This window comes from Pseudorca crassidens, chromosome 11 (genome assembly GCF_039906515.1).
Source record: "Pseudorca crassidens isolate mPseCra1 chromosome 11, mPseCra1.hap1, whole genome shotgun sequence".
Classification (NCBI taxonomy): domain Eukaryota; kingdom Metazoa; phylum Chordata; class Mammalia; order Artiodactyla; family Delphinidae; genus Pseudorca; species Pseudorca crassidens.
This window is the reverse complement of record NC_090306.1, coordinates 90,439,574-90,453,837: the sequence shown is the minus strand read 5'-3', so window position 1 is coordinate 90,453,837 and position 14,264 is coordinate 90,439,574. Positions and strand designations below refer to the sequence as shown.

Genomic DNA, 14,264 nt, shown 5'->3' with positions numbered 1-14,264 from the left:
CCTTTTCCCTCCACTGCTCGTCCACCTGAGAGGGTCTGCTCCCTTACTGCTCTCAGGGCTTTCCTCAAAGTCATCTTTTCAATGAGGTGCTGCTCCTCGACCACTTTACCTAAAACTTCAGGACTAACCACTCCTGCCCCACATGCTTCCTATTCTGCTCCCCTATCTTTTTTTTTTTTGGTCTTCTCAGCACTTAACATTATCTCTCTTGCCCACAAGAATGTAGGCCCCACAAGGGCTGGGATTTTGTCTGTTTTGTTTACTGCTTATCACCAGGGCCTAGAATAGTATCAGACACTTAGGAGATACTTAATAAACATCTGTAGAAATATATGTCTGTATAAGAAATCATCAGAACCCGAGTTTCTATTCTCCACCCCATACAGCCAAGAAACTACCCTTCTACCCCCAAACTTACCCGAGAAACTGAACCACAATGACCCATGATCCACAGGTAGCAATTACAGCACAGGGTGGGGTGAGGGGCTGGCCTGATACAGAGGAATAAAGTGAAAGTCTGTGCACTGAACCAGGGGCTGCAGCCCCCTGCCCCTATCTGGCTTCCAGAAGGTCAGTTGATAGCCTTAAGCACTGCACCCACCCTCATTCCCAGCTGCAACCTTCAGGCAGTAGCTAGAAAGATCCTACTATGTAGAAACTGAATGGTTCGCTGCCTGATCAACCTACAATGACAGCCACCAGTCAACAAGTTCTGTCCCTGGGACACAGAGCTTTCAAAGTTCAAGGAGGCAGCAGACATTAAAGGAAAGCTTCCAACCACAACAACCAGACCCTAAAACACATAGGAGGGAAAAAAACCTCTCTAGAAACGGAGACAAAATTAGAAACAGAAGAAAAACAAAACAACCAAAAAAGTAAAGCTAAAAGAAAACTAAAAATATATATATATATACCTGTTGTTGTAAAAAGGAGGAGTACAAACTAAATTTAAAATTGTAATTAGAAATTAAAAATATAATAGGTAGGTTAAAAAAATCTGGAAAATAAAATCGATCAAATCGCCTAGAAAGAAAAATAAGAGAAAAGAATGGAGAGTGGGGGGAGAAAAGGTAAGAAAACTAGAGCATCAATCTGGAAGATCCAATATCTAACTAATAGGAAACCCAGAAAGGACATAGAGAAAATGATGAAGAAGAAATTACCAACAAGAAATATAAGAAAATGTCCAAGAATTGAAGGAACTCGAACTTCCAGAATAAGAGGGTGCCTGATTTCCAAGGGCAAGGAATGAAAAAAGGGTCTATGGAATTTCAGAATTCAAGACAAGAAGAAGATAGTAAAAGCTTCCAGAGAGCAGGGTGGGGTGAGGAAAGAGAGAAGGATGGAAGGAGGAAAACAGAGAGAAATAGAGCATACACACAACGATCAGGAAGAATGACATTACAATTCAGATAAGTAGCATGGAATCCAGACGATAATATAGCAATGTGATCAAAATCCTTAGGGAGAAGAATTTTAAAATCTAGAATTCTATATTCAACCAAAGTATACATCAGGTATGATGACAGAACATGTTCAGACATACATGAGCTCAAAAAATTTACTTTCCATGCACACTTTCTCGGCAACGTAACGGACGGACTATCCCACTATGGGGGTGGGGGTGGGCTGGAGAGAAAAGTGACATGGGAAGAGCCAAGAAACAGGGGCTCAAATGGGAATTTCATAAATGACTACCATTCAGCAGACTTAGAGTGCGTTGTGGACTGTGTGCCTGAAAATTCATATGTTGGAGTCCTAACTCCTGGAGTACCTCAGAACGTGACCCTATTGGGAGACAGGGTCTTTAAAGAGGCAATCAGGTTAAAATGAGGTCATTAGGGTGGGCCCTAATCCAGGATGACTAATGTCCTTATGAAAAGGGGAAATGTGGTTACAGACATGTACAGAGGGAAGATGATGTGAAGACACAGAAGAAGACAGCCATCCATCTACAAGCCAAGGAGAGAGCCCTTAAAAGAAAGCAACCCTGATGACACCTTGATCTTACATTTCTGGCCCCCAGAACTGAGAGACAATAAATTCTATTGTGTAAGCCACCCAGTCTGTGGCATTTTATTTTGGCAGTCCTAGCAAACTAACACAGAGTGCTTCCCAACCTTTTTGGAAAACATTTTAGGGCACACAAGATGAGCTGCTCAGGGCCTTGGCTGCCCCAGGCTCTGCTCTGCATTCCTGAGGGTTACACGGATTAATCTCTCAGTCCACCTATTACGATTCTTAAAACGTTGGCTGGGAAGGTCTGGCTCAGTATATAACCGCCACAGTTTGGAGGAGGAAGAGTCAGAGTGCTATAAAAGAAATCATCTGGGGAAAAAATGATCCTAACAGACTACTGATCACGTGGAAGATTGTGCTGAGAGGCTGCTGATGGTATAGAAGAATGGTAAGGAGAATAAAGAAAATAAAGCAAAAATTTTAAATGAGATAATTATTAACTTCTGAAAAAATAAAGTTACATAGCAAAGGAAATATACTCAACAACTACTTGGTTTGGGAATGAACAATATTTATGTAGTCAAACTATACAATCTAAATAATTAAGTAACTCAAAATTATGATAAATCTATGAGGGAATGGAGCTTGGGAGCAGGAAAGAGAGGTAGCAAAGTGCTCGGTCCTCCTACCTGTCACAATGGGAGATCAGCAGGTGACATCTAAAATGGATGAATCAATATAGGGCTGCTTAAGAATATTATTTAGAAATACAAAGATGAAGACGAGATGAAATTGCTTCTAGGAAGCAGAATTGGAAGAAAGGCAAGGACTTATGTTTTTTAGTACAAGCCACCCTTTTTTGTACTATTTGACTTTTTTAAGCCATGTGCATTTATTATTTAATAAAAAAATTATACTTAAAGGAAATAAAAATTATGTTCAGTTAAGCATCCTATGTTATTCCTCCCATTACTCTGTTAAAGTTTACATTACCTATTTTTTTGTTTGCTTTTTTTCCCCCCAATCTTTTCAATAAATCTAATGAAGCTGTAAGAGAAGGGAATATCAAGGGAATCTAGGCTAATCAGAAGGTTTTACCCTTGGATTAAAAGCCATCTGGAAAAGGAAAACTAGCAAGATAAACTCCTCACTACAAGTGAAAGGTCATCGAGACCCAGGAGGACTTTTTTCAGTTTCATATAGTGATGTACTAGTCAAAGCCCCCTAAGAGTGAACAGACCTTTAAAATCTGCTACGTTTCAGATCACTGCAAGTTGGAAACCACTTCTGTCAATGAACATTATCCATAATTGTTTGCAAAAATGCAACAGCACAAAGACTTGTTGACATTTTACCTAGCGGTCTGCATTCACAGGAACTTACTAATCAAGTGTGGTTTTCATTTTCAAAAGTAGCACGTTGATTATACTGTAACATATATACACTTATATATATTATACAGATTAAAACCTGGGTAAAATCAATCCAACAAGAGTGGGGAATCTGTTCCTTTTCACTTTCCCCCTACCTTCAATTCATTCATATATTCAACCGTTAGCAACTACCTACTAAGTATCTACTATGTGAAAGGCTCTTATGAGAATATAAAGACACGGTTCCTGTCCTCAAGAAGTTTAGTGGAGTGAGAACACAGTGGATAATCACTGAAATGTACTCCAGCCCTCAACTCTTTACACAATACTCTGATGGAGTAATGCACAAGGATTTGGGCTTCAAGTTTGCAAACTGATTCAGCATGGAGATGTCCTCTTATGGTGTGCATTCTTGTAAAGCTTCCAGTGCCAACATTCTACAAGGGAAGCATCAAGCTTTGCTCTTGTCTAGGTAATAGGTCAAGTAAAATAGAAGCTGTTAACAAGGCCACGGCTACCCCAGAAAGACTCAGGAGTGTACCTCAGAAATTGTCAAGACCAAGAGAGAAGGAGAAACAGTCTCAATACAGAGAATTTGACTTTCACTAGTAAGCAGTGGAAAATACGAGAACCTCAAGATATGTTTAAAAACACTCAAAAGTTAAGAATTAGCATCTTAGGAAACTGTATGAAGTAGAGGTGTCAAATTCACATTTATAGATGGAACCAATTCTTTCTTATAAAATATTGATAGGCTGAAATAATCTTGTGTCTGTTAACTGAACTAACAAATGCTTCTGATGAAATAGTATCTTAGTCTGAAACAGTTTCATTGATAGAATGACAACTAAGGCTAGATTCATCTGACCAAACAAATTGTAAAATTTGATATACTTGCTTGGCAAATAAACAGTCAAAATCATCAAGAATACAACGCACAATTATCCTCAAACCAATCAATTAAAAACAGGAAGACACCATACCAGCAATTTATAAGCAAAGGTGAGGTTCAAAGTTGAAGAGTGAATGAATAACAGCCAATATTAATGATCATTGCTCTCACTTCTTGAGCACTTACTATGTGTCAGGCACAATCCTAACTGCTTAACAGTCAGGACAGCATAGTAGTTAGTTAAGAGCATGGACTCTGAAGCCAGGCTGCTAGGGTTTAGAAACGAGTTCTGTCACCAGCTGGGGACCTTGGGCAAGCGGCTAACCTTTCTGTGCCTCTGCTTCCTCATCTATAGAATGCAGATCATAACAGCACCTACGTCCTGGGATTGTGTAAAAAACAAATGAGTTAGGAAATATAATGTGCTGAAGACACTGCCACACACACAGTTAGTGCTACAAAAGTGTTAGCTGCTGTTGCTGTTCTTAAAACTAGGAAGTGGCAAACAGAGAAAAAATTCAAACCCAGGACAAACTTAAATACTAGGTATATATTGACTAAAAAAGACCTTACTGATAATGAGTTAATCAACAGTGACACAGTACACACATTTCTTGAAGATAAAAAAACAAAACAAAACCAAAAATGAATGAAAACCCAGCATTAACCACCAACGGAAAGAGTGAGGCTCACCAGTGGGATGAGCTGGAGAAGCAGCGTGTAGGAGGAGGACCACTATGCAGTGGACACAGCACTGCACTGGAGGCGGGAGATCAGGGTCCTAACACCAGCTCAGTGACCAGCTGCGCAGCCTTGACTGGCTGCTTACCAAGCGGAGTGTGAACTTCCTCATCTGTTAACTAAAGGGGCAGATGAAGGTATCTTGTGGTGCTGACATCCTATGATACCATGCCCCAACAGAACATACAGTATTTTAAATATATACCTTTCATAAAAAATAGGTATTACTATTTATTTCTGAACAGCCACTTGTACTTTAGTAGGTACATCATCTAGAATGTATTTATAATTATAATTTTGGCCCAAGCAGTTGTAGAATGAAATAAATAGCATAGAGAAGCAAAACTATGGTATATTTTTAAATGCCATTAAAATATAAACAGGTTAATCTGAGAAATAAAATGAGAATACTTCTGATAACACAGTAATAATTTTTCAAACATACTAAATTTTTCTAATGAGCAGGTATAAAGTAGTTCTTATATAAAGTGGTTAATAAATACTTTACTATAGTTATATAAAAAAGTTGAGAAATGAAACAACTTACCTTTTTGCCCATGACGACTGCTGAATTTGTCTCCAATTTCTGGACGCCTTGTCTGTCTCAGCAGCATTTTGATCAGAAAAGCATCTTCGGCATTCGAAGATATCATCACTTTTTCAATATATGAATCCGTTGCCCCTTTGTAGCTAATATTAAGAGGAAGTCACTAAAGCAGAGTTTTCAAACTGCCCTTTGTGAACCTATCACCCTGGCCATATTTTATGTAATACCTATCACAGAATATTTTGACATTCCCATTTTGGGCTCTGAAAAAATGACTTTCATTTTTCAATACCAAATTCAAATGTGACAATTTCCCTGGTACAGTCCTAGTTTAAAATGGCTAACATTTATTATGAGGCAGGCATAATGCAGTTTAATCTTCACCACACATACTATTCACACGTTGTTATTCCTTTACAGGAAATAAGGAATAAGGAAAACTTATAGGAAAACCGATGCTAAGAGAGGTTAATAAGCACTTGTCCAGGACACATGCCTCATACAAAGCAGACCTGGGATTTGAGCTGGAACCTGTTACTCAACTCCAAATTATTAACCACTTTTTAAATATTACTTTTATCTACTCAGCTCTCCCATCGTGAATTTTTTCACACACTTCACCTCTTATCTGTTTTTCATACCATTATTCAGAGTCTACTCTGTGTCAGATCCGTGTAGGCTCTGGACATACAAAGATTAAGTAGACATGGTTCCTGCCCCAAAGAAACACACAACCAATAAAGGAAGAGAGAAAGGTAAGTGCAAGAAGGTTATCAGTGGTATGGGGAAGAGGAAAGGCCCAAGGGAGATGACAGTCAGTCCTACCAGGGGCTGGGGATGACAGTGGTAGCAGGGAGGGGCAGGCTATCAAGGACTGCTTCCCAGAGGAGGGGACCCTAGAGCTGAGTCCTGACCAGAGGGAATGAAATTCCAGGCAGAGGGAGCAGCATGAGTAAATGCACTGAAGTCAGATGGAACATTTGGAGAATAAGAGACAATTTACTAGAAATATGGGGGCCAATGTGCAAAAGGGTAAGGCTAGAGACGTATGCCAAGGGTCATGGACAGTCGTGTATGTATTACTATTTCATTTGGCCTTTATCCTACAGGCAACACTGTCACTGAGAGTTTTACTCAATCTACTCAAGTTTTATTCTAGTTGCTCAGTAGAGTAACATGAAGAGATGAGTGATTTAGGGGAAAAGATTACTCTGGCAGTAACAGAGAGAGCCTGAGAGATGTGGGGAGGTACAAGACTGGAGGCGGCTAAGTGGTCACCAATAACTACGAGTCCGGCAGGAGAGGAGGGCCAAACTCAGACAGCTACAGCTGTCATCGGTGGCTTAGAGAACTGCTAAGGAGAGAGAACTTACAGGATTTACCAAATCAAGGTTTGTAATGGAAAGGAGTCAGGATGGCAGTGCCACTCACCAAGGAAGGGACCCAGAAGGAGCATGTCTGAGGCTGGGGTAGGCGAGGGGAGAAAGATGGTTTGGATCTGGGTTTGGGGCCCCTGTTGTCCAGGTGCTGGTATGGAGCTGAAACTGGGCAGATGTCTATCTGGGAGTCACCAGCCAAAAGGAGCTAACTTCCAATTTCCTCTATTCCTTCTTTTTAAAAACCTTTCAATGTATTTCCAATACATACGTGATGGGCACATCTTTGTACTGCGGCTGCTGGGGCACATTACTTCCTTCCAAGGGAATCTGAGTCACTGTGGGCATGGACTTATTTACAAGCACTTGCTTGTTTTCTACTTTCTCACCTAAGAAAGAGAGAAGGGTGTTAGACAAATCACTATCATCTGTATGGAACGCAAAGATTATTGGTGCATAAAACCATGTGATTAGACTTGGTGCATGAAATCCAGACATGGAAGAAAGAAGAGTCCACACAGTGGGAACTAGAGTTCAACAGGGCTTGTCTGTAATTTTGCAAGCCCATTTGAAAAACCCATAGATTAAGATCACACTGTGTATAAAATTAAGAAACTCATTTAGGAGACCATATTAATGCGAGAAAATTCATGTCAATAGGTAGCAATTTAAAATATCTCCTTGAGTGTTAGAACAGGTTTGGGCCACTTACTAGTTATTTCAACCAGTAATAAGTCACCACCAACCTAACCTGGACAATGAGAAAATACAAATATTTCTTTGATTTTCCCGCTATTCTCACCTTTGCTTGGTACCTGTTCATGGTAAGCTCAAAGACCAACTACTACACTACTGTCACTGCGCTTATTTTCCCTGCCACAGCACCCAGGTTTAAGAGTACAAAGGCAGCAAGAGGGAGGGGAAGCCATGTACCGCGTGGCTCGGGGCACCACGGCGGATGCAGCATCACCGCCCAGCACTCACCCCCTGGGCAGCATCCGCGGGCAGGGCTGTGTGGACTTCCTCTCCTAGCCACCTTTCCAACCCAGCCCCCCTTCTCGCCACCTCCCCGCGGCTCCTGTCGCCTAGCGGCCTCAAGAGCTCTCACTTGGCCCCCTCTATCTTTGCTCCCTTCTACTTTCTTCTCCACACTGCGCCCTGCCCCTCCCCCCAGTCCCCATGGGCACACTGGCCTTCCTCTGGGTCCTTTAGTGAGAGAGCTGCAGGATACCTGCACAAGCCCTTCCCACGCCTAGACATCCCCCACTTCTGCTTCACTGGTTAACTCCACTTATCCTGCAGCTGCTGGTCATCTTCCCGGGGAAGGCTACCTCGACCTTCCTGACTAGGTCAAATACTCTTGCCATAAAATTGCCCCATAGCTCCTTATATGATTCCTTAACCTGATTGTAATTTGACCTATGTTTGTGTGCGATCCTTTGATCAACGTTAGTCTCCCACACTAGCCTACAAGACTCATCGGGGCAGGGGCTGTGGGTTGTATCAACAAAATTCATCACAGGTTTATAAGTACAACAGAGTCACAGTTTTTAGTGGAAGAGGATTCTGAAGTCAGTTTGTAAGCTAAATGCACAAATGATGAAATACTGGTGTAGATGCAGGGACACGACCTTATTCTAAATATTTCCTTAAAGTGGCTTTATTCAAAATAATAAGTAGAAAAGTATAACTAGAATAGATTGCTGTTATGTAAAAACGTATGCACAGAAAAACAGACTGGAAGGAAATTCATCAAAAGTGACCACACTGGTTGAGTTAGGAGAGGGTTTTACAGGTTGCTATTTTTTTCTGCCCTGTATACCAAACATTTAGAAATACTGTTGAATAACTTTCATAATTTAAAAATGTATACATGAAAAAAATTTTTTAAGGCTTTTACCTGGAGAACAAATACCATCTGCATCTAAAATTTCATGTCGCCAGATGGGTTTCCTTGTAGCAGCATCCAACATCGGCCCCATCACTTTATCAAAAGTCTGATTGGTATATCGTTTCAAAGTACATTTAGCATTTTTATAGACAAGGCAACGCCCAAAGCCTAAAATGAAACCAAAATGGGTTCAGAACCACAAGTAATATGAAACTATGAGAGGTCAAGATTTGTGTTATTCAACAACCCACCACACTCTACCTCCCTTCCCCACCAAAAAAACACCCCCAAACTGCTCTACATTTGGATAATCTGAGACTGGCCAAACCATATAACAATCTGATAACTTGAAGAACTGGCTCAGGATCTCTACTAACCATATTAACACTAGAATCTCTACAACCATTTTCCAGCACAGAATATACCTTGTCAGGTTGGAGGAAAGTGAGAGAAACCTAAGAATGTCACTGGGATTCTTTGAGAGCACAGAGCCATAGCACATGAAAACTGGAAAGGGGCTTAGAGATCACCTGGCTTAACACCTGTATCCTACAGGTGCTACGAGTGAGTAGCAGAGAAATTAAGTGGCCAAGGTCACCCAGCAAGGTGGTGGCTGAGTTGAGACAGACCGAGTTCACTGATCAGCCAGCATTCTTCTCATACATCATTTTGGTGCATAACTTCTGCTAACCTTCTCTGGAAGGTTTTCCTTTTGCTGATTTTGGCATTTAGAGGAAGTCCCAAACAAGCAAACAAAAACATTAATTTTTCTCCAGAGAGGAGAGAGAATAAAAAGGACCGATCAAATAATTTTTATGGGAGAGACAGTTCACCGCTGCCCTGAAGATTAGAGTTTACTTTGATTACATTTTTAGACCACATTTATCTAGTGGATGAGGGAAAAGTTCTAGGACCAATTAACAATCTAAACATTAAGAAAAGTAAGCAAAATGAACAGAAGAAAACCTTTAGATGGAGCAAAAAACTCAACCACTGAATCCCACAAAAAGATTCGTCAGTTGTTCGAAAGAGCTGCCAATCCTGCACTAAATAACATTTCCTAACATGCTATGGCTGTATTTCTTTTTTCCCCTTTGGTCAAGCAGTTATTTTAAACTGGATTCTCCCTCTAGTCTCCTGAGGATATACTGAGCCATGTCAGAGTTCACTTAAACAGGAAAAAGTCTCCAGATTAAATGCCAGCTATTACTGAAGAAATAAATGCATGGCTGTAAAATCCTCTGCTTATGATTCTCCACCAAAAGCAGAACTCTTTCAAGAAATCTAAGAATGTGAGTCAGAAAATCAATCAGGGAAGAGTGGATTTCTAAATAAAATCTCAGTGCTCTAATGTAATTTTTTAAATATGAAGGTGACCATGCGATGTAACAACACATTTCTACAACTGGATAGTAGATGAAGATATTTGTGTGTCTTCGAGAAAGGTCTTCGTCATTATGGCTCCTGGTAAATTGTGTATGGCCATGATAAGCTCGGCTCACAGAGCCAGCTGCTTTGGAAACATTACATGATCTTGAAATTTTGTACAATGGCCATTAAGTACAACGTGCTGGAGTGCTGTGTGAATATGAACGGCATGAAATCAGAAGCGTTTTCTTCTAAATGTAAATGGACATTTTATTTACAGGTGGGAGCTTAAAAGCAAGAGGACAGTAAACTCAGATCATTAAATTGTGTTGTGGAGTTTCTGACAGATATCACAAAGTCTTCAGATTTCCACATAAATGTAACCAGTTAATCAGAAAGGAAAACACCTAGTTTTAAAGCATGGCTGTTGTCATTTGGAGGAAAAAAAGAGGCATAAATTAAGTGCAGCCAACATTAATGCCAAAGACACATGTCTAGGAGTACTATTATGGCTGCCTAGCAACTAGGAAGAGTGAAGGGGAAGGCAGAGTGGGTACGCAGGGAGGAAGGAGAGAAACAGATGATGAAGACAGAAGTCAGACCGAGGATCAGGTGATGGCTAACAAACCAGAAGGACCTGGGGACCTGCAAAAGTGAACTGTCAAAACCGGGGAAGAAAAATGTAAAAACAATGAGCCAGGGTTTGTGTATGTGTACTTTTATCATTTTGCTAACAAAAAGGTACAGCATTATAGGGTTGAGATATACAATTTAAAAAACAGCCTTTTACATACAAATATTGCTACTGGCCTCTCAAACAGGTTTGTTGTTGAATATATAACTATTTTCAAAAAACATATTTCACTTATTGTAATTCCTGCTAGGAAATAAACAAGTTCTTACACATTTTCTGTTGAATTGTCTCAAGTCAGCAATAAATTAAAATAAAGGGAAAAAAAAGATTCCTTATTAATATTTAACTAATACCTCTATATAATATTCATTTAAAACACGTTAACACCAAGACATCACCACCTCCTGTTTGTATATTATAAAATTCAAATCGCTTGAAACTGACATTACCATTTTGACATCAAGTGACTTTCAAGTCGATCATGCCTGTATCTAAGTCTGCACCAAGCACCTTTGGTGTTAGAGCTTTGAAAACTCACTTACCTCTGTCCAAGGAAGCCTTGTTTAAAACAAGAGCATCTTCTATATCATAGCCACTATAACTCATCACAGCAACTGTCGCATTCTGTCCAGCTGGCAGTTTCTCAAATTCTATCAACTCAATAGTCTTTGTTTTAACCATGGGTTTTTGTGGATATGCCAGGAGGTACATGAGAGTATCAATTCTGTTCCGCTGGTTGTATCCAATGGTACCTTCATTGATATTGGAGAAAATGAAATGCAACTTTCTATTATATCAAATAATTAGGTACCAATGAATACAGAGATAAACACATTAATTTTACTAATTAGATGAAGAAAATCTTCAGGTCAAATATTTAAAGAGCAATACTCTCATAGTGATTAACAACTTTTAAAAACAATTTTTCTCAGTTATGTTAAAAATCCTACAAAGAAGAAAAATCACATTCAAGGTATACTAATCTAAGTAATTTCAACTTTTTGGATTTATCAAATTGATCCCATTTGAAGAGTTTTAGTCTCCAGTGGTTAATTTCACATGTTGGTTAATTTCACATGTAAGTCAACAATTCTGTATTTGGTTCTATTATGTTCCAGGCACATTTCCAGTTGCAATTGGAGAACACCCCCCCAGTGCTGAGAGGCAAAAAGCTTATACAGTAGGACAAACAGATACATTTCATCAAAAGAAATCAACAATTACAAATGTTCTAAATGAAAAGCAGGAAAAAAGGGAGGGAACAGGATGAAGAGGAGAGTGAAGGCAGAGAAGAGTAGACTTATCCATTTGCTTAACTATTCATTTATTAAGCAGTTAATAAACACCTACTCTGTGCCCAGCATTGGAGATAAAATGGAGAAAGGCAAGGTCCCTTCCCCTAGGGAATCCAGGGCCCTGTCCAATCAGGGATAGGCTTTTCTCTCCTTAGCAATCAGCCTTTCCACCTGATTGGACCTTGGAGGGGTATCACTGTCATCTGAAAGTGAAACCAGAATGTTACCTACCCTTCTCCTTTTTCTCCATTGGGGTGCATTAGGGTTCAAAGACCTGCCTGAGAAAAGGCTTTCAGTCTCCTGGGCTTGTGAACACACAATCACTCCTACTCAGAGACCTTAAAAACCAGGAAACTCATGTTTATCCTACTGTTGAGCTTGAGCATGGGCTTCTCCCAGGTATCTCTTCCTTCCTGCCCTGAGTGGCGCATCTACAACCCTCACCCACCCCAAGACGTTAACGTGCCATTTAATGGAGTTAAGCTTTAATGTGAGCAGATACCAAAACCCAGTATTTATTTTCTTTACCTTTTTCTCTTATGGTCATTAAATCAATGGTGATTTCAATTCAGGGGTGAAAATAACCTATTCAGGCAGCAAAAATGGTATGGTACAATACTCCTTGACGATTACTATAGAAAGAAATAATGACATCTGTAGGGCTCTAAAGAAACGAGCACCTGGTACAGTGCTGGGCTCACTACCGATGCCCAATAAATGTCAAGTAAATGAAATTATGAGAATACATATTTGTGCTTAAATCTCTAGAAATTTATCAAGCGTCAGCTGAAAAACAACAGCTAAACTGAACCTCATCAAATTTTTGTCAAGTTTACACTATAAATTGCCAATTAATGTTATTTTAGTGCCAACTAATAAACTGGGCAGGATACCTGGTAATAGATCACTTCCTGTTTTAGAAAGAAAACTGTTGCTGCTTGGATTGTTCACTGACAATAAGTTGGTTCTTTTACATGAAATCATTTCAAATTTATGTTGAGATTTCAGCTCCAATGAGACAAAGATTCAGGCAATGTCCCACTAGGCTGCCAAACATGTCCTCTGAAACCTGAGACGAGCATTATTATGCAGCAGGGAAGCATAGCTGCCTGCACCTCTAAACAATGGTGAAAGAGATGGGATCCTGCTATAAATTGTGCTACCAGGCCCCGAACTTAATTCTTGGGCACTGCAACTGACCATCGAATAGATGAACAGCAAAATGGTTTCGCAAAAGTTTGGTCCTTGTGATCTCAACAGAAATTTTTCTTTAAAGACTTTTTAAAGAAGTTGTAGGCGTATACATATATACACATCTTTAGCAGCACTGACAACGGGTGTGTAGGTTAAAACATGATTTATAAACTATGACTTCTAAATTATAAAACTTCCAAATGCCACCACACACCACAATTTTTATAAAAATTATGAATGACTGGTTACTTTTACCAATAAGCAAGCGTTTTTGAGAAAATGTCATGTAGAAATTACATTATAACACTAGCCTGTGGTGAAGCACGTGCTCAAACTGGGATGCCTCTATTAGTATTTTCAGCTTTCTTAAGGGCACTGCATATATATAATAACTAACACAACAAGAATATATCTATAAGCTGAATTCTCCTTCTACTGTCCCATTTTGGTATAACTATAATCTCCAATGATTTCATTTTCTTACTACCCAGGACATAATCTTTCCTATAAACTCTTATTTTCTTGATCAAAGCTTTCTTAAGGAGTCACAAGTTGGCATAACAAGGTATGTAAATGCATGTTAAAACAGTGAAGAAGTTTATTATTTTAAAGTGAGATGAAAAAAGGTAAGGATGCACATAGTTTAGAAAATGTATACCGAGAAACATAAAATGAAGTTTTATACATTTAACTATTTTTTCCATCCTCCTTTGCCCAACTTCTTTTTATTTAATCAATATTATTGAATTACAATAAACTTCACCCATTTAAAGTGTACAAGTTGATGAGCTCTGACAGATATATGCATCTGTGAAACCACCACCAGAGTCAAGATCCAGAACATTCCCAATACTCCCAAAAGGTCCCTCTCTCTGCCCCTGGCCCCAGGTAACCAAGGATCTGTTTATCAGTATAGATCAGTTTGCATTTTCTGAATTTTATATAAATGGAATCATACAGTATGTACACTCTTGTGCTGCTTCTTTCATGTAGC

The 14,264-nt window shown here is 39.4% G+C and overlaps 1 protein-coding gene across 4 annotated transcripts in view; it reads right to left on the bottom strand.

Annotated features, from left to right (window-relative positions):
- Positions 1–14,264, bottom strand: part of POLR3B (RNA polymerase III subunit B) — a 158,621-nt gene that overhangs the window by 71,453 nt on the left and 72,904 nt on the right. For 3 of the 4 annotated variants that reach the window (XM_067697835.1, XM_067697832.1, XM_067697834.1), the window contains exons 20-24: positions 11,324–11,533; positions 8,789–8,947; positions 7,160–7,277; positions 5,513–5,655; positions 4,550–4,606 (exon numbers count right to left, since the gene is read on the bottom strand). In XM_067697835.1, coding sequence (XP_067553936.1) covers positions 4,550–4,606; positions 5,513–5,655; positions 7,160–7,277; positions 8,789–8,947; positions 11,324–11,533 — 687 coding nt within the window. The remainder of the gene's footprint in view (positions 1–4,549; positions 4,607–5,512; positions 5,656–7,159; positions 7,278–8,788; positions 8,948–11,323; positions 11,534–14,264) is intronic. The other variant, XM_067697833.1, reaches the window with a different exon arrangement.